Raw genomic sequence first — 20,601 nt, 5'->3', positions numbered from 1 at the left:
ACCAACCTAGAAAGGGATTTCATTATAAGAATCTAAAGATCCTTTCAATATATAAAGACTAACATAATAGATTGCATGAAGTTGGCATCATTAATAAAGACATTCCTCAGGTTACAAATATTAAATGTTCTGCACATTGAAATGACCAGCTGCACTGGAATGTAGTAGCTAATCACTAATGTGTATGTTGTCACCACAGAGGACAGAGCTCCTATGATAAAACCCAGTGTGATTTTATTATTTCATAGAAACTGTTATGAGATATAATTTAGTACCCTTATAATGTTCATTTGAGAAATTAAGGAACTAATTAATTAGCTCCAGGCATTTGTGAGTTGTCCAAGTACACATAGGTAATAACAGTTAGGGCCAGGACATGAACCCAGATCTTCATCTAAATCATCACCCTGCCTGTTTCTCTCACAGTGCTGTGGTCCATAGTCAACTAGCTACATTTGAAGATCTAGGTTTCTGATCTCATCTGTCCGATTTGTGTTAGAAAATCAAAAAAGTGGAATAGTAGCAAATAATTGTGTAGTGGTGGTCCTTTCTAAGGAGGTAATCATTAATTAGGTGAGAAATTCTACCCTTTCAGCTTGGGTAAACTATATTTGCAAATTATCTTCCTTTCTGTAGGCATTCAGAATTTAAACTAACCTTGCCAACAAAATTTTGTAGTACAATATATTTTTAACTTGGAAGCTATTATGAGTGGTAGTAATTCAGGAAAATTAGAATAAATGTGCTTGTCCTGATTAAAATGTTGCTTTAGAAAGTCTTAGTGATTAAGCCTCCCACACAATCACAGAACATGATAGGAGGATTATTCAAACTGATATATACCAAAGAGTTCTATAGAAATCAAACGTGTGTGATTATTTTTAATGTTTCATTGGAGCTGCCCTTTAAAGCAATCTTGTGATGAAATATTAAAAAGTGAATAATCCCTTAAACTCATCATCCTAAACTTTTTAGTTTTCATTATACAATTTCATTTTAGATCTTAAATTTCAGTAATCATCCTAATTTTTTAATTTTCATTATATAATTCTGTATTTCAGGTTTGCCTAAATATGAAATCATGTTAGTCTCTTAATTGTTACATCTACACAGTCACCTTCAAATAACCCTGCCTTTTCTTGTACATAACTGCAGCTGAACAGTCTTCATGAGTATAAGGTGCAACTCTGGTCCAGATGGATTTACTATTTTCTGGATGACTCACAAAGGCCCTACAGTGAGATCTTCTTTAGTTATGAATATTTGCCCCAGTCATTCAGAGGATATATGTGCATGGTAAAAGTCTAAGATGTTCCATTTCTTCTGAATCGGCAGGTACTTGGTGCTTGAGGCGTAATGCACATAGCCCTGCCCAGCAGCTTTTTCATTTAGTGATAAGAGTGAAAACACACTATTTTTTAAAAGGTTATTTACCAGTGACGCTGACAGTTGCTCAACAAACTTATCACTTGACTTCAAACACCTAAAATGTGATTTCTAAAGTGATTGGAACTCTTTTTTGGAATGAGTCTGTGGTTGACAAATTAGGACAGATGTGTATTAACAGAAATCTCTGACATGCCAATGCTTTTGAAAGTGAAGAAAGAATTAGAATCAACCATTGCTTACAGTTTGATGAGCTTTATCTGAGTTGATTATTCCATGAATTAATAGTTGGAACTTAACTTCTTGATCAAATTAGGAAATGCATCAATGTGGTAGACCATAAATTTTAGTTGCAAAAGTAAAATGTCAATTGAAAATAATTTAACATGAGTAGATACTATAGAATATTGATAAACAAAGTTCCAAATAAATTTCAAATGTTAGGTTTTACTAAAAGTCATTTCAGAATAAAAGCCTTTTATATTCTTGAGATATCTTCATCCCATACTCCAAATTAAATTATGTATTTAGTGTTGAGGTGGTTAAAAATCCCTATCAGCCCCACAAAATTAGAAAAGTTTTCTCACATTTACCAGTCATCATAATAGCGATGAATCTGATGGCAGTGAGCAACAATAGCCTGAAAAAGTCTGGTATTTGGTTAAAACTTACTCGCCAACATTCTAATTTCTTATAGATTTAACCTAATTTCTTCCAAGTTCTGGTTATGGGTCTTTGCTAATTTGCATGGCTGGCTTAATTAATAAATTAGGTACTGGTTTAGGCTGTGTTTACACAAGGTCGAAACAAGCAACAGAATTGACTAATTCAGTGAGAAAAATGTAGCCAATTTGATTTTTAAAGCATGACATTTCTTGTTTATTAACATATAAACAAAATGAATTTGATTGACTGAATTTTTAGATTTTCAGAAAATCGTTTTGGCACTTGTAGAGTCCACTGTTTCCCAGCTTTTTTCTGAGACACACCTCTAAATTTGCTGGGTTTTGTCCCCAAATAGGAGAACTTTGAACCATTCTCCCATATACATTCTAACCCAATATATTTATCAAGTTTGGAGTTGTACATCCTTAACTGTATATTTTAATCAGCCTCCTTTTGCTAACCATCTTCATTTCTTAAAATCCACAAAAGCGATTTGTAGAAATTGGAGACTGTTCCCTGGTGCTTATTTTCAAAGTACTAATGTGTCTTGATACATTGGTTGGGAAACAGTGGTATAGACACAGCCTTATTCCAAGACTGAGTTATCGGCCCTTGCATAATGATAAATACCCGAGAAAATAAAAATATGTCTTTCTCATAGTACTCTGAGATGGAAGAATAAATATATAAGTAATGCTCTGAATCACACTTTGAAGAAATGTAAATTATGTTTTAAAAGCTGGCTTATAAAGAAAAAAAAAGCTGACTATAACATTTGGCAAATAGTAGTATACTCTTTCTGCCTTTAAGAATAAACAGATTCTTAAAGACAGCAATTTTAATACATAATTCAGAGTAAGTCTCCAAAATTTGTACCAAAATTGTTTGGAAACATTGAGGAATCAAAATCACTACATTTGGGTCCAAACTCTTGAAGTTAACTAGGATTTAATTTGCACAGTTTCATTTGCCAAATGTCTGTAGATTGGTCCAACTCTTGTTATTATTTTGCCAAGTTTCCTTCTGCTGAAAATGTCTGCTCTGTTAGGCTTCTAAGTCAATGTCCATGGCCAAGTCTGAATCCTGAACGGTCCTTGGAAACATGTGAGCAGGTCAAGACAGGTGCTCTCATTCATTTGATCCCTCCCCAAATATATTCTCTCTTCTACCCAGTATCTCTCTAGGACAGTTATGCATCTGTCTGAAGCCTGCACACATGATAATATTTGATCATTTTCTAACTGTATTTTCCCTGGGATTTAGGAATGGCAGTCTCCAGGAGAGATGACAGTGCATGAATTTTTTTCCCCCTAATCCTGTAAAATGTTGTTAGTTTTGAATAGTCGCTTAAAATAGGTTCTCACTTCAGTCTCTTTTTTTTTTTTTTCTTTCTAAATAAAGCCTGAGAATTTGCTTTTAGCTAGCAAATCCAAGGGAGCAGCTGTGAAATTGGCAGACTTTGGCTTAGCCATAGAAGTTCAAGGGGACCAGCAGGCGTGGTTTGGTGAGTAGGGCCCCCTCCTTCATGCTACCTGTAGTCTTCTGGCTTCTGACTTCTGGCTCCTAATCCCACTTCCTAGTGAAAATAAAATGGAAAAGTTCATTCTAATAACAATTTGACTAATTTTAAGATATTGTGCCTTTATAAGCACTTACTTTTATTGACATTAAAGGGTATATAATCTAGAAATAATTTAAGGGAAAATATTAATGGGAGAACAAGAAGACATACACTTTTTTTCTCAAAGAATGTTTGAGAAAGTGCATTATTTAGTAAGCATTAATTAGAGGATTACAACATTCAAAGAATACTTTTTTTATTTGAAAGAAAGTTGATTGTTTGCATACAGCCTCATATGATGCCAAAAACTGCTATGTGAATAGTAGATGCTCAAGAAACACAGGATATTTCACATATAATACTTTATGATTTATGAATTAAAGATTGCTTAAAAATTATGAAGCATGTATTTATGTGTATATTTCACCTTAGTTATTTTATATGTCTTCAACATGCCACTTTCCTTTCAAAAATTCTGATAATTTAGAAAATTTTATGTGATGAAATTTCTGCTTCTTTACAATTAAGGAAGAAATTAATTCCAAATAAATTTAAATTATAGTATTTCTAACCAGACTTAGGTTTTGTTTCAGTATTCAGCCTGAATAAATTATTTACTCATTAATTTTCATATGCCTCTCTCTGCCATTTTCCAATATCCAACCCACTTCTCATGTAGAGTTCTAAAAATATAACCTCTCCCCAAGCCTGTCTTACTTCTCTTCTGACTTTCAGTGTGTTGAGGTTAGATAATTTTTTTAATGCCCTTCATTTCTGATTTCTTTTCTTCTGAGCACAACAAATAGAGGACTAAAAACATGCTATTTCTTTGTTTTATATGCAAATGCTTTTCTGTATCCCTAATGTACACATCTCCCGAGATGTGCTATTACTCCCACGATTCACCACATCTCCCTTACCCGCCCCAGCTGTTACTGGGAGTGGATGGTGTGCCAAGCCTTCCTGGCAGCCTAATGCAGGACCTCAGTTCCTGCTGCCTGTCCTCTTTCAGTAGTACCTGACAGTCATTCTTGTTTGAAGTCCCTCCCATGTTTAATATTACCTTTTACATTGTCTTTTTACCCTCCAATCCCAGATGAATTTAACACCTCCAAGCTTGTCATTTTGTTAATAATATTTTAACTTTTTAATAATCTTGTTCCCATTAACTGCAAACTAAAAGAAGGTAGGACCTAGATTAGGTCTGTAAATTAGAGAGTCAAATGATCTCTGTATCCTGGAAAAGAGTACAGTTAACACAGAAAGAATATATTGTAACAGGAGCTAAAGGTTGAACAGGAAGTAGTGGGACTATCACAGAGATGGGCAAAGCAAATATTAGAGATACATAAATTAAGTAGGATGTCCTGACCCTGGAGGAGCTGAGGCTTTTGTATCAGTAACTATTTACCATTCAGGATGCAAGTATCTTAACATAGGAATGTATAAGGAGCTGAGGGAACACAAGACAGGAAGTACAAAAACCTGCCTCTGGAGAGAGGTTCAATAATTGCCTTAACACCTATGGTTGCCTAAAGGATGAATGGGACTTTGTTCACCGTCATGCAAGAAGATTAAAGCATTCCAGATAGAGGGATCTGCATATGGAAAGGCTCAGAGGCATGAAACTATTTCAGTAAAACAAGAAGTTTGATAAAGCTAAAGTATACTCAGGTGAATAGTAGTTAATGAGACAGGAAATGATTTTATGTTTATTTGAAGGGTTTGGATTTTACCTTAGAGGTTTTGGGATCTGGTGAAACATTTTTAGAAGAGAGGTGTATGTTGTTTAATAATGATTCCAGTAGAAGTATAGAAGATGATTTAAGGATAGTTAATCTGAAAGCAAGGACCCAGTTAGACTAAAGCAATCATTCAAATTATACTTGATAATAGGTTTGACTACGGAGGGTGTAGGAGCAAGCAAGTTCCAAATAACATACAGATCAGACAAGAAATATGAACTCTAAGGGAATCTGTTTAGGAAACATGAAAGTCCCAGACATTGGGTTCGAGGACAGGACTCGAGTCCTGTGTAGAGCAAAGCAGGACCCCACCTCATGAGAGACTTGGGGTATGAGGCAGGATACAAAAATGGGGACTTAGGCGCAGGGATATAATTGCCAGAAATTGGTAAAGGTGATGACTGGATATCAGGAATAAGATAGAAGCCTTTGTTATCAGGTCTGAGGCTCAAATTAACATCAGCAGCTGTGTTTGATGATTACAAGAATGTTGGAATCAAGCTCCTTAAATCTCTTCTGTTTTTGAGCTTAATGTTTTATCTCCTCCGCTAGGACACATACAGTTTGAGAACAGGGCTATGTGTAGTGAAAACAATTTTACTTTTTGAATCAGAATATATGAATTTATATCTTGGTTCTGATTCTTAACAGCTGTATGATATTGAGCAAGTCACTTTAAATCTATGAAGTCACTGTGCTCTTTGTAAATGGGATAATAAACACTTCTTCACAGGACTGTTATAAGATTGAGTGAAATAGTCCATGGAAACTTGAGAGAGCTATAAAGGATGTTCAATAAGTTTTCAAAACCGTCTTGGTGTGAAACAATGACATAGTTCTTTGCATATTCGGTGAAAGTTGTTTAGTGTATCAGTGAGTAGAAGACGAATATCAGGTCAGTAAAAGCAATAGCATCCAAATAAAAGTACATAGATTTCAAATTGTTATTGATTTCTAAAAACAAACTGGTCCCAAAGAAGCAGTGACAGCTCAGCAATAAAATTTCCACTTCATCAGTATGGTGCTGTCAACAATTAAGTTATTGTTAAGGTACCTGTTAGAGTAATAACGTTTAAAAGAAGCAACATCTTAAGTTCTAAGGCAACTCAGTATTTCAGAAGTATAGAAAAACATAGTGTCTAAACTTAGGAGAATATACTTCTTTTTTCTCTTTCTTTTTCTTTTCTCAAGTTCAAGCAAATCTTCATGGTAACCTGAGGAAAAAGGAGACATGTGGTGTTCTATGTTTCTTTCTAATGAACTGCCAGATATATATTTAAGTATTAGGAGTAAAGGCATATTTTAATAATGAATGACCTGTTTTGATGTTTATTCATTATGATCTGCCATTATAGTCCCATATATTTTGACTGATTAATTTTATCTTTCAAAATGTAGTATCAATGATTATGGTTATTCTAATTTTGATAAAGAGCAGAACTCTTTCTTCATTATGTGAAATACTAGAGCTTCAGGCTTTTACATAATTTTATTTTAATAAATATACAAGGTCTATTACAAATAAGAAAAAAGCATATAATATGCATACAAAACAACATAATAGATAATACAAAGCATTATGGAAGCTGTTTATTGTGGGGTTTTTTTTTAATTATCATTTTTCAAGTCCAAACTTGTTTGTTTTTTCCCATATTTACTTTTCATTTTCTAGTCTGGTCTGTTGGAACACTAGCCAAAAATGGTAGAAGTAAACACCCTGTCACCATACTTGATAAGATGGCTAGAAAATTTACCAAAAGGAAATATTCAGATATATTCTGTTTCTCTTATGGAACTGGACATGTTATTTGCAGTACATTTCTAGCATTTTGTTGCTGCTGGGAAACAAAAAAGAAACAAAACTACCAGTATCTTGGTTCTTGGAAGAATTGCTTTGCTTGGTTGCTGTTATGTCTGTTTTTTATGATATTAAGGTTCTTTTTATGCCAGCATGTTACAATGGATACATTTCCAACAGTCAGTAATTCTCTTTTCTCTTTGTGTTATCTATTTTGATATTCTTATTGGTTTTTCAAAGTAAGAAACATACGCTATCCCTAAAAAAGGCAAGCTCTCATTACTTTTTCTATTGATGGCATGTAGTATGCGAATCCTAGATTCTTGCAAGTTTAGTTTCCCACAAAGAAGGTCTTATCTATTTTACCCCCTGTATGTCTGAATTTATGAGGTCACATTGTACAGTACATTGTGTCCTAACATCCATGCATTTAGATATATGCTTCAAAATTCTTGGGGTAAGGACCCCACTGACTGCTCAAATGATGATTGTAACTAAGTGAGAATGAGCATGATGGTTTTCTCTTAGAATTTAGTCTCCAGAAGAGGTTTGTAATAATTTACATTTTAAATGATCTTTTCATTTCTTACTCACATAATAACTTACTTCCCTATCTTAGGGAAGCTTAGGAGAGATATTGTTAACATTTCCTATTTCTGGCCATGCATTCTAAGTTATTGAAATCATACATTATGAAAGTTTACTGACTTAGACAGAAGAGTACAGATTGTGTATAAAAGTGTGGTTGAAATTCAAGGTGAGAAGGGATCACTGAGAACTGTAGGTAGCTAAGAAGAGTTCTAAGATGGAAATAACTTAGAGCCACTCTGTTAGAAAACGGGTAGAGAAAGAATATTAAGGATTCAAGGAACAGAAAAAGTAGTATCAAGGGTGACAATGAGAAGACCATTTTTTAAAGACCTTAAAGAGATTAGTCAGGTCAAAGGCTCAGAGGGAGAATGAAATCATGTTGAATGAATGAAGGGTAGCCAGACGATAAAGGATCTGAAAGTGCTCACTAAGAACATTGGATTTAATCTGGACTTTAGCATCGATTTCTCATTGGAGTCTCAGTGCCTGTCAACTCTAGAGGAGATGGAGGAGGACGGTGAGAGTGGAGGGGAAAGAAGCACTGGCAAACTCTTTAAAGCAATTGTGCCCATCTCTACCTTGGAATTCATAGACCGCATATCACTCCTTGAGGAAATCTTCAAGCTTTAGGCAGTGGAACCACCATTATTTTTTTTTTATTATTTATTTTTTTTTTTTTTTTGAGACGGAGTCTCACTCTGTCACCCAAGCTGGAGTGCACTGGCCAGATCTCAGCTCACTGCAAGCTCCGCCTCCTGGGGAACCACCATTATTGTCAGTAATTCTCTTTACCTCACAACTACCAACCAAATATTTATTTCAAGGCAAGTTTGAGGTACAGATGGATTACCCAGGGTCCATTTGAAGCTAAATTACAACATATAGGTCTTTCCTTGGAGTCCCTTCTGATTGTCTGTCCAATCTTCCCCCAAAACAAACAGAAAAAGAATGGTAATAGAAAAGAAAAAATATTGAGTGCAAAATTTTTTTCCTCATTTTCTATTTTGTTCAGAGAAGTAAATGTGTTGTATATATTGTCTTTTTAATACCTCTTTGAATGTTGTTTGTACTTAATAAGTATAAATTTGTCACAGAAATGAGAGGGAAAAAGTTTCTTTCTTGGACACTTTGCATTTCAATAAGTATACAGTGTGTTTCATCAGTGATCTGTGGTTGGAGAAATTCCATTATATATACTTTTTAAAAGTTTTTTTTTTTTTGGTTTATTTGTGCTTTTAAAGAAAACTCCCAAATGAGGATAGTTATTTTTAGTACGTTTCAAGCAAACATTTTTATTTAAAAAACTGTTATTTTCAGGAATAAATATTTTACTCTAGATTCTAGCTATAAATTGTTTTTAAGTGTAACTTATTGAATTCTATACCAATATGTATAATATGAGGTTTTCTTTCCCCATCTAGTTTTTCTTACTACATCTCTTTCTTAAGTTGAATGTCTAATTGATACTTGTTTAATAGTGATTCATCTGAATATTCCCGCATCTTCTCTTTAGTTGCCAGTTACAAGTACATACTGATTATTTATTAGTACACAGTGAGCTCTGTGATATATTTTGGACTTATATCTTCTCCTGGTGAGTTCTTCTCCATATTTCTTTTCAGGTGTAGTTTTAACTCCCATATACATAAAGGACAATAAGAATTACTAACCGGAAATGGCCTTAAGTGTACAGAGTGACTTTGCAGCATAGTAGATTGGCCTTCATGTCTGAAAAAAAAGATATATTTCTTTCAAATGAGTTACAGGGCAGGGCATACTAGTGTTGATATTTCTATAAAGAGAAAGTCTACACTATTTATTGCTCTGAGAACCTTGTTGTATTTTGAAAAACATATCATCAAATAAAGAAGCCCCCGAAAATTTTCTTTCTTAGTTTCCCATTTCATATTGTTTTGTCAATTCAACTGTGACTCATTAACACCTCTTTCCCCTAGGTTTTGCTGGCACACCTGGATATCTTTCTCCAGAAGTTTTACGTAAAGATCCTTATGGAAAGCCAGTGGATATGTGGGCATGTGGTAAGCAATTATATTTTGAAGCAAATTTTGTGATATGCTAATGTCTTAGTCTATTTGGTCTGCTATAACAATCTGTCATAGACCAAGTGGGTTAAATAACAAAAATGTATTTCTTATTTATTTATTCATTTATTTTGATAGAGTCTTGCTCTGTCGCCCAGGCTGGAGTGCAGGGGTACAATCCTGGCTCACTGCAACCTCTGCCTCCCAGGTTTAAGCTATTCTCCTGCCTCAGCCTCCTGAGTTGCTGGGATTACAGGCACGTGCCACCATGCATGGCTAATTTCTGTATTTTTAGTAGAGACAGTGTTTCGCCATGATGGTCAGGCTGGTCTTGAACTCCTGCCTCAAGTGATTCACCTGCCTCAGCCTCTCAAAGTGCTGGGATTACAGATGTGAGCCAGCACACATGGCCACAAAAATTTATTTCTCAAAGTTGTGAAGGCTGGGAAATTCAAAATCAAGGTGCCAGCAGATTCGGTGTCTGGTGAGGTCCTGCTTTTAGTTTTGTAGAGTCACCCTCTCTTTGTGTCTTCATATGGCAGAAAGGGAGAGGGGGCTCCCAGGGTCTCTTTTATAAGAGCATTAATCCCATTCATGAGGCCTCCATCCTACCAAAGACCTCACTTTCCTTCCTTCCATCATATTGGGAGTTAGGGTTTTAACACATGCTTTTTACAAGGGACACAAATATTGTCTATAACAACCACAATTTTTATAATTTAAAATACAAGTTGAACATCCCTAATCAAAAAATCTGAAATTTAAAATGCTTCCAAAATCCAAAACATTTTGAGTGCCAATGTGATTGCCATGTGTGGAAAATTCTGCACTTGACCTCATGTGATGGGTTGTGGTCAGACACAGTCCAAACTTTATCTTATGCAAAAAATTATTTAAAATATTTTATAAAATTGCCTTCAGGCTATGTGTTTAGATGTATATAAGATGTAAATGAATTTCCTGTTTAGACATGGGTCTCATCCCCCAGGTATCTCATTGTATATGTATAAATACTACAAAATCTGAAAAAATCCAAAATCTAAAACATTTCTGGTCCTTAGCATTTTGATAAGGGATACTCACACTGTAATATCTTTTAAATTTGAAGTTGATATTCTCTAACAATCAGCTTAGAGTAGAAGTTCTCAAACCTCAGTCTACAACAAGATTACATGGAGAGCTGTTTAAAGGACAGATTGCTGTGTTTCTGATTCAGTATATCTAGGATAGAAACATTTACCTTTTTGACAAATTCTCAGGTAGATGCTAATGCTGCTGTTTTCTGGAACACTTTGATAACAGGGATGTGGGGCATTGCTCCTAGTGGTTATGTATTTATGCTGCTATCTTCTCAACCAGTCCTTCCAATAAATATTGTTTGCCCATGATACTTGGCAGAGATTAAGAGTGAACTAGTAAATATTGGAAAATAATGAAATTGGCCATCCTGTGGGGACAAAAGTCTGACTTAGGCCTCTATCTGCCAACTCAAATCAAAAACAGTATCCTATACAGGCCCAAAGACATATAATGGGGAGGATTTTCACCCACACTTCTTATGTGGAATTTTTATGTTTCAACATATACTTTGAATATGTGAAAGACTGAATGAATACTGCAATATTACCCTACTAAGATTATCAACATAATCACCTAAATTCCTGACACTATGCCATTGCTACCAGCCTACAAGTAGATACTTAACTATCATAGTTTGGCTTTAGTGTGCTGCAGACAGATTTCAGTGCCTTTAGTGTTTGTCAGCAAGCTTAGAAAAAGTTGATTTACAAAACTTTACTTGATTCTGAAAATAATTTTTTAGACGTGGTTTTAGTTTAAAAAGTTAATAAATTCATCATCACTACTTTATAGTGATAGACTATTCCTCATTATATTTCTTGTCAGCTTTACCTCTTTGGTAACAACTTGGCGTCTGATCTTAAACTGATTGAATCTTGGGCTTTCAGAGTTACCTCCATGCCTGGGAAGGCAGTGGTAAAATAGGGCACTATATTTATAGTCTCAACCCCTGGGGTTCAGTCTTTACTTTTTACCTACTAACCCAGCCTCTTTAATATATCTGAGTTGGTTTCTTTACCTGTAAAATAGGAATATGTTACCCTCAATGAACTGTAGGAGGGTCAAATGCAGTACACTTTAAAGGAAGACAATTGACAATTGCTACTTAATTAATGGGTAAGGTCTCAGGAATGCCCCAAGCTCTATCTTCCTCCTACCTACCTGAGAGTATCTTCTAAGCATGAACTCTAAGACATGAGCTCTAAAATGCATTTGAATTACAGCATTGTCACAAAATATCTTTGTTCAAATCTAGATGTTAGTGGCAGATAACTCAGATATTTTCCTTGCAATAAATCAGCTCCCAGCATACATAGATCTGTTTCTGCTGAGGAATTTAAAAAGCAACAGAGTGGCCTGAGACTTAGGCAAACACAGATAGGTTTTGTGAAGGATACAATCATATTTTTAAAGTATTTTTAAAACATGATAAAGCTATATTTTTGTAAAGATAGGTGGTTGTGGCTACAATGCTGCACTTGGAGCTTGAATACTAGAGGGACAGTGTGGCATACAAAAATCAGTAACCAAGGGAAGCAGGACTCAGCATAAGGGACGTTTCGTACTCTTTCTTTGCCTACTTCATCGAAAGGCCTTTTCCAGCCTCTTCTGCCTTTGTGTTTATCTCTCCTTGTTTTCCTAGTTTCCTTCCTATTTTCTACTTTTTTTCTTCATCCCTCCTGTTTACTTCATAGGTAGGATGCAGTATGTGTAGCGGTTAAGAGAACACATCTAGCTTCTCAGTTCACTTGCTGTATGACATGGCTCAAATTATTTAGTCCCTGTGTCTCAGTTTCCTCTTAGAAATGGAGACCATCAAAGTTCTTGCTTCTTGGGGCTGCAGAGAGGATTTTTTAAATACAGTAAGTGATAGTTATCATTGTTATTATTATACAAAGTCTTTATTTATAAACGAAGTTTCTAGATAACTGATATATGCCTTATGGTAGACTTAAAAAACGAAGTGTATTATATAACTCAGCATTATTGGTGTGATTATCTGTAGAATGCCCTCATCTGATGACCTGAATACCAAATTCTGTCTCTCCCTCTCTCTGCTTTCTTTCTTCACTTTTAAATTATTTTCTCTTGTTTTATTTGGTAAAAGGTGTTATTATGGACAGATTTCACAACTTCTGAATCATATTTTACTCCGCCAAAGGATTTAAATAAATTGTTCATTTGTTCTTATATCAAAAACATTTTTTCGTGTTTCAAATGTGTCACCATAAAAAAGTGATAGACAAGTGAGGTGATGGATATGTGAGTTAGCTCTATTTAATTATGCCACATCGTGTATCTATACATATCAAAACATCATATTATACCCCATAAATGTATTCAATCATAATTTGTCAACCCAAAAAAATTAAGAATTTTTTGAAAATTTAAAACCTTTTTTTATAATGTATAAGTTTTATTGGTGTTGAAGAATATCAGATCCACTAAAAAGAAACCCAAAAAGCTAATAGTTTATACTAGGGACTCTTCTCTGGCTGTGCAGAAAAATCAATGATGAAGCATATACAGGCACACCTCAGAGATATTACGGGTTTAATTTCTGGTCTCACAATAGAACAAATATCAAAATAAAGTGAGTCACACAAATTGTTTGGTTTCCCAGTACATATAGAAGTTATGTTTACACTGTGCTATAGTCTATTAAGTGTACGATAGCATTATGTCTAAATGCACATACCTTACATAAAAAATACTTTAAAATAGCCAGGCCCAGTGACTCATGCCTGTAATCCTTGCATATTGGAAGGCCAATGCAGGAGGATCCCTTGAGTCCAAGAGTTTGAGACCACCCTGGGCAACATAGGATGACCCATTTCTACAAAAAGAAAAAAGAAAAAAAGAAACTATATTGCTAAAATATCGTCATCATCATCTGAGCCTTCAGCAGGTTGCAGTATTTTTGCTGGTGAAGGGTCTTGCCTCAGTGTTGATGGCTGTTGACTTATCAGAATAGTTATTGCTAAAGGTTGGGGAAGCTGTGATAATTTCTGAAAATAAGACAACAACAAAGTTTGCCACATTAGTTAACTCTTCCTTTCATGAAATATTGCAATACTCACCAAAATGTGACACAGAGACATGAAGTGAACCCAAGTTGTTAGGAAAATGGCATCAAAGACTTTCTCAATGCAGGGTTACTATAAACCTTCAGTGTGTAAAAAATGCAATATCTGCAAAGTACAGTTAAAAAAAAAAAAAAAACCACAATAAAACAACATATGCCTTTATATCAAAATGCTCAAATCCTGCATAGGCCTCTGCTTTAGTGGATCTGTGGTAAACACAGGAAACTGCATTTTTAATAACCTGTGATGTATTATCAGAGTTTGGATTCACTGTCTTAGACTCACAAAACACACTATGTTCAATTGTAATATTACTTTGGCATATATGAGTTTACGTGAATTGTCTGAGTGCATTTCTGTGATACAGTTCATATATCTAACCTTTTAAAATAATGGAATATCTTATAATAGTGAGATTTCATATCTGTGAAATGTGAGAGAACTTCTAAGGTAGAAGCTCTAACTTTCTTGTCTAGAGGAGGGAAAAAAGATAGGTAGAGAGTAGTTTCCATGTTTGTTTTCTGAACTATATAACATTTTTTTAGCTGTTAAGCAAATATTAGATGGATAATATGTACATATGTGCACATATTAGATGGATAATATGTACATATGTGCACACACATGCACACACACACAGAGATATCAAGAATGACTCTTTAGAAACTTATAGACATAGGGCATCTCATAGATTTTTAACCCCAATTTTACCACCTTTCACCTTGCTGTATTCTATCCTTTCTTCACATAATATTAGGCAAAGAGCCAAATTCCTTTGTGATGAGCCATGCCCCAGTTGGAGCATGTATGTGCCACCAATTTCCACTTCTTTAGAGACTGTGTGAACCCTTTGTCTAGAAATGCACTTGGGATCAACAACTATGAGAATCTCTTAAGTGTTCTAATATCACATATTTAGGGGAAATGACTCCCACTAGAACATTATAATGTATTATTTTGTTACATGTCTTGGTCATTGTTGTGGGATTTGGAATTGTTTTACCATTTTATTATATATCACCTTACTCATGTGACATGAAAGTGACATTAATTCACTTTATTTGTAAGATGATATACCCTTACTCATCGCCATTGTAATAACCACCACAGTAATGGACACACTATTTGGTTGCTTTTAGGTTGTGGCTTTTCCTGAGGGAAGCTCTTTTTCAACCATTTATTAGCACTGTCTCTTGCCAATTAAATGGTGACTTATTTTCTACAGTAGACACTGGGTTGAGTGGTAAAAAAATGACACTACTCAGAAAACAAAAGAAATGCAAAACAAGCCATTTAGCAGAATGGCAGCTAGCCTTCTATATGAATTAAGCTCTGAACCCTCATTACAGCAGAGCAGAGTGAAGCAGAGCATTGGTATAATGACTAAAACAAGCCTGTACATTATTTTTATTAGAATCATGCAATTATCTGCACAAGGAAATCTCGAATACCAGCATTACCTTGCTTTTGTGATCTCACACTCTCTCTTTGGAAGCAAATAGTCCATTACTGGAAAGCAAATAATAAACATTAGTGAAGCAAGAACATAGCCTTGTGTTCTGCCATTAACAGCAGTAAATTGATTTTTATGACTTAATTGTATGTATAACTGCTTCCATAAATTCCTAATGGGATGAGGAATGGGATGAGGAAATGTTTGTAGATGTCACTGGATCACAAATTTCTAACAGAGCTTCTTCTACAATTTGGCCTAAAAATAAATAAATAAATGCAAGCCTATAACATGGGTCTCTCCCCCACCCTATGTATATATGTGTTGTCTTGCTACTTTTCTACCTTACTTATGTATTAGTCTCAACAGTTATGAGTGATAATAAATTAGTGACTGTCACAGAATGTACCTTGACTTTGGACAAACCTTGGGAATTTTATGGAATATGTTTCTTCTTTTCTTGTGTGGTGAATTTAGGTTCAGCAATGATGTGTTTTCTGGGGTTTAACCTTTTCATATTTCAGCTGGGGTAAGTCATTATCAGGTACTGTAATCATTTTGAAATCCCAAGCCTACTGGATATTCTGTTGCTATTACCAGTTCTGAGACTACCTTACACTTGGCCAATCACAGATAGGCCTCCAAATTAGAGGCCTTCTGCCTTCATCCGTTATGACCCACATCTCCAACAGTCTTCAGTTCATGGAGCCTTACTCCCAATCATAGTCTTTACCAATATTCTCTTACTCTGAACTTATACACTGTCTTAAATTTCTGTACATTTACTATGTCTGGTTTCCCTAACTTGGTGTTTTACCAACTGTGAGCCACAAACCACATGGTTCAGAGTGACCTAAAGTGCAGCCTCCCGAGATCTACCTCGGGATCATTGAATCAGATTCTCTGGGGTCACAGGATCCAGCAAATCTCACTTCTGGTTATATATCCAAAAGAACTGAAAACAGCACCTTGAAGAAATATTTGTACACCTATGATCATAGTAACACTATTCACAACAACCAAGAGGTGGAAGCAACCCAAATGTCCATTGACAGATAAATAGCTTCAACAAAATGTGGTTTATACATATAATTGTATATTATACAGCCTTAAAAAAGAAAGAAATTCTGTCACATGCTACAACATGGATGAACCCCAAGGACATTATGCTAAACAAAATAAGTCTCTTACAGAAGCACAGATACTATATGATTCTACTCATATGAAATATTAAAACAGTCGCATTCGTAGAAACAGAAAATAGAAAGGTGATTACCAAGAACTAGAGAGAAAGGGGAAATTAGTGTTTCATGTATATAGAGTTTCAGTGTTGAAAAATGAAAACAAACTGGAGATCTGTTTCATGACAGTGTAAATGTACTTAATACTACAAAACTGTTCACTTAAAACTTGTACATCTGGCTGGGCATGGTGGCTGATGCCTATAATCCTAGCACTTTGGGAGGCCAAGGTGGGAGAATCACTAGAGCCCAGGAGTTTGAGACCAGCTTAGGTAACATATAGTGTGACCCTACCTCTAAAAAAACAGAAAAAATTAGCCTGACATGGTAGCGCACACCTGTAGTCCTAGCTACTCTGCTCGAAAGGCTAAGCCGGGGAAGATCCCTTGAGCCAGGGAAGTTGAGGCTGCAGTGAGCCATGATCATGCCACTGCAATTCAGCCTGGGTGAAAAAGAATGAGACCTTATCTTTAAAAAACAAAACAAACAAAAATCTATGTTATGTAGTATTTATTTATGTATTTATTTATTGAGACAGGGTCTGACTGTGTTGCCCAAGCTGGAGTGCAGTGGCACAATCTTAGCTCACTGCAACCTCTACCTCCCACGTACAAGTTATCCTCCTGCCTTAGCCTCCCCTGTAGTGGATACTACAGGTGCACACCACCACACCCAGCTAATTTTTTACTTTTTGTAGAGACAGGATTTTGCCATGTTGCCCAGGCTGGTCTCAAACTCCTGAGCTCAAGCAGTCTGCCCACTTTGGCCTCCCAAAGTGCTGAGATTGCAAGTGTGCGGGACCTTTTTTTTATGTACAATTTAAAGTCACTGCGTGGGGCCTTTTTTTATGTACAATTTAATGTCATGTGTTTAAATTTAATGTTAGGTATTTTTTAGCATAATTTTTAAAAGAAAGATTCACTGAGGTGAGGCTCAGGAATTTGCATTTTAACAAGCTTGCCAGGTGGTGCTGATGCCACATCAAAGCTAAGCAACACTACCATAGCTAATTGCAGATTCCTTTAGGAGAGCAGTTTTTAGGTTTATTACAGGATATGTCAGAGGTTGTAAACAGGTGAAGTCTTAGTTCAAGCTGCTATAACAAAGTCACATAGACTGGGTGGCTTATAAACAACCAAGTTTCTTTCTCATAGTTCTGGAAGCTGGAAGTCTGTGATCAGGGTGCAACCATAGTCAGGTCAGGTTTTGGTGAGGGCGCTCTTGAGGGTTACAGACTGCCAGCTTTTTGTTGTATCCTCACATGGTAGTAAGAGAGCTAGCTAGCTAGCTGCCCTCTTCTTAAAAGGGTACTGTTTCTGTTCATAAGGGACCCATCCTCATGAACTAATTATCTCCCAAAGGCCCCACCACACCAAATACCATCACATTGGGATTTGGATGTCAGCATATGAATTTTGAAAGCCATACAAACATTCTACCCATTGTAGGCGGTCTGCTGTCTTAGTCAGACTTGTGGACATTTTATTCTTAGGAGTGTTGACATTAATTATTTATCTTTATAATTTATTAGCAAGTAATTTCTATAAGAACTATCAGTTTCTAGCTTCTCTAAAAAAATCAAAAGAACACGTGATGCAATGCTTTTGCTCTTATATAGTAGTTGTACCTGTCAGACACATGAACACAACTGCTCCCCTGGTGACCACCCCACCCCATACACAGTACAGGTGCAGGCCTTCATCTCGGCCTGCTGCCAGAAGTCCTGTCAGTTTGCCACTCCTACTACATGGCATAGATAGTTTCCATTCTGTTAAACGTGCCTTCTTATCTTGCTGGCATTGATCTTCTAGCTCTTTGTTCTACCCTTCATTGGCCATTTAGGTCACAGAGTGTTAGTTGAGCACTTTCTCTACTTGAAATGTATGATTATTTTCTATTAATCGTATTATAACAAGGTAAGATAGAGCCATACTTAACACTCATGTAATTGTGTATTTCCAAACTCCACATGCATTTTGCTTCTAAGTTTATAATGTACCCCTTTATTTACTTAGAATATTCAGTAACTGTCTTAATTAGATTTTTCCATTAACTTCCCCACTACCTTCTCAGAGTTGTCCAACATTCCTTCTTCATCTCTCCTTTTGTAAGAACAGCATTTAGAATGTTTAATTATTAACAAGATTATAAGTTTAACACTTTTTTAACATTAACTTTTATTAAAATCAATTTTGAATGTTCTTGATAATGTAGTCTTTCTACCTAATCGTAATCAATACTTCTCAAAAGTCTTATTAACCAGATATCTCTAGCATCTCCCAAGCACAAATATATACATAAGATAATGAAAACTGGTTTTAATATCTATCTTTATATTGAACCAAGTCTATCAAAAGTAGTTATAACTGTCATGGAAAATGTGAAACATAAAATGGAGAGAATACTATAATAAACTGATGACTATTTCATCTATTTCCTCCCTTTCATTTCCCACTCCAATATTATCTTAACCAAATTCAAACATTGTATCAATACATCTATAAATAATTTAAAGTATATCTCTAAAAGAAAAGGACTCTAGGCCGGGCGCAGTGCCTCAAGCCTGTAATCCCAGCACTTTGGGAGGTCGAAGTGGGCGGGTCACGAGGTCAGGAGATCAAGACCATCCTGGCTAACACAGTGAAACCCTGTCTCTACTAAAAATACAAAAAAAATTAGCCGGGTGTGGTGGCGGGCGCCTGTAGTCCCAGCTACTCGGCTGAGGCAGGAGAATGGCGTGAACCTGGGAGATGGAGCTTGCCGTGAGCTGAGATCGCACCATTGCACTCAAGCCTGGGCGACAGAGCAAGACTCCATCTCAAAAAAAAAAAAGAAAAAAAGAAAAGAAAAGGACTCTAAATATGACAGTAATATTAGTTTTAAAATTTTAATAATTATTGCTTAATAGCATCAAAATAAACAGTCATTTTCCTATTTATCCTCTCATGTCATTATCTTGTTTGGTCTTAGATCTCTTAGTCATTTTTAATTTGTAAGTTTCGCTCCATTCTCTCTCCTCTCTCCTTATTTCTTGATGTATTTTTTCAAAGAAATCTGTAGCTCCAAGACAGCACATGTAAGTACTCAATCTTGGTCTGTAGATACTATTTACCATTGAAAGGAATCAGAACTTTTTGTAGTAGCAGCTGATTTCAAGTTTAGAACAGGAAAAAAGCAAGATGATCCAGGAGCATCTTGTCATACCACAAAGAAAAACTATTAAGGACCACAGAGTTTATATTAACAGATGCAGGAGCCACTTTGAGGCTGGCACTAGCCAAAGATGGGGCAATTGAGAATCAATGAGAAAAATAACAGTAATAGATTGAAATGCATCAAATAAGTTTAAATCAAGGAGTTGATAATGATAATCAAAATTCAACAGAAGTCCTAACCTTTGGGGGATGTTGGGGACCCAATGCATTATTTTAAAACCTGGCTAGTAAAGAGGAAGCTAAATAAATAATTGGCCTATCTTTCCCATATGAACTGTATCTTAGACCAATCAAGTGGATAAGGAGTAAGATTTTCTTAGTCTAAAGAAAGCATGATATAATTAGAGTATCATCATTTTATTTGTTTGTTTGTGAGTCTCACTCTGCCACCCAGGCTGGAATGCAGTGATGTGATCATGGTTCACTTCAGTCTCGAACTCCTGGGCTCAAATGATCCTCCTGCCTCAGCCTCCCAAGTAGCTGGGACTGGCTGTGCATTCCACCACACCTGGCTAAGTTTTTGTATTTTGGGGAGAGACAGGGTCTTGCTATGTTGGCTAGGCTAGTCTTGAACTCCTGGGCTGAAGTGATACTCCTACATCAGCCTCCCAAAGTGCTGGGATTACAGGTGTGAGCCACCATGGCTAGCCATCATTATTTTGCAGCCCCAGTAAAATTATGTAGGCAGTAATCATCAAAGGCTGCTAATGTCATGAGAGGCACCCAACATTTGAAGG

The 20,601-nt window shown here is 35.7% G+C and overlaps 1 protein-coding gene across 33 annotated transcripts in view; it reads left to right on the top strand.

Annotated features, from left to right (window-relative positions):
- The window catches only part of CAMK2D (calcium/calmodulin dependent protein kinase II delta), a 322,125-nt gene that overhangs the window by 236,727 nt on the left and 64,797 nt on the right, over positions 1 to 20,601 (top strand). For all 33 annotated transcript variants that reach the window (XM_033215084.1, XM_033215075.1, XM_033215078.1 and 30 more), the window contains exons 7-8: positions 3,454 to 3,556; positions 9,703 to 9,786. In XM_033215084.1, coding sequence (XP_033070975.1) covers positions 3,454 to 3,556; positions 9,703 to 9,786 — 187 coding nt within the window. The remainder of the gene's footprint in view (positions 1 to 3,453; positions 3,557 to 9,702; positions 9,787 to 20,601) is intronic.

Source organism: Trachypithecus francoisi, unplaced genomic scaffold (genome assembly GCF_009764315.1).
Source record: "Trachypithecus francoisi isolate TF-2019V2 unplaced genomic scaffold, Tfra_2.0 Lachesis_group1, whole genome shotgun sequence".
Classification (NCBI taxonomy): Eukaryota; Metazoa; Chordata; class Mammalia; order Primates; family Cercopithecidae; genus Trachypithecus; species Trachypithecus francoisi.
Note: the sequence above shows the minus strand (reverse complement) of the source record. Positions and strands in the feature narration are given on the sequence as shown.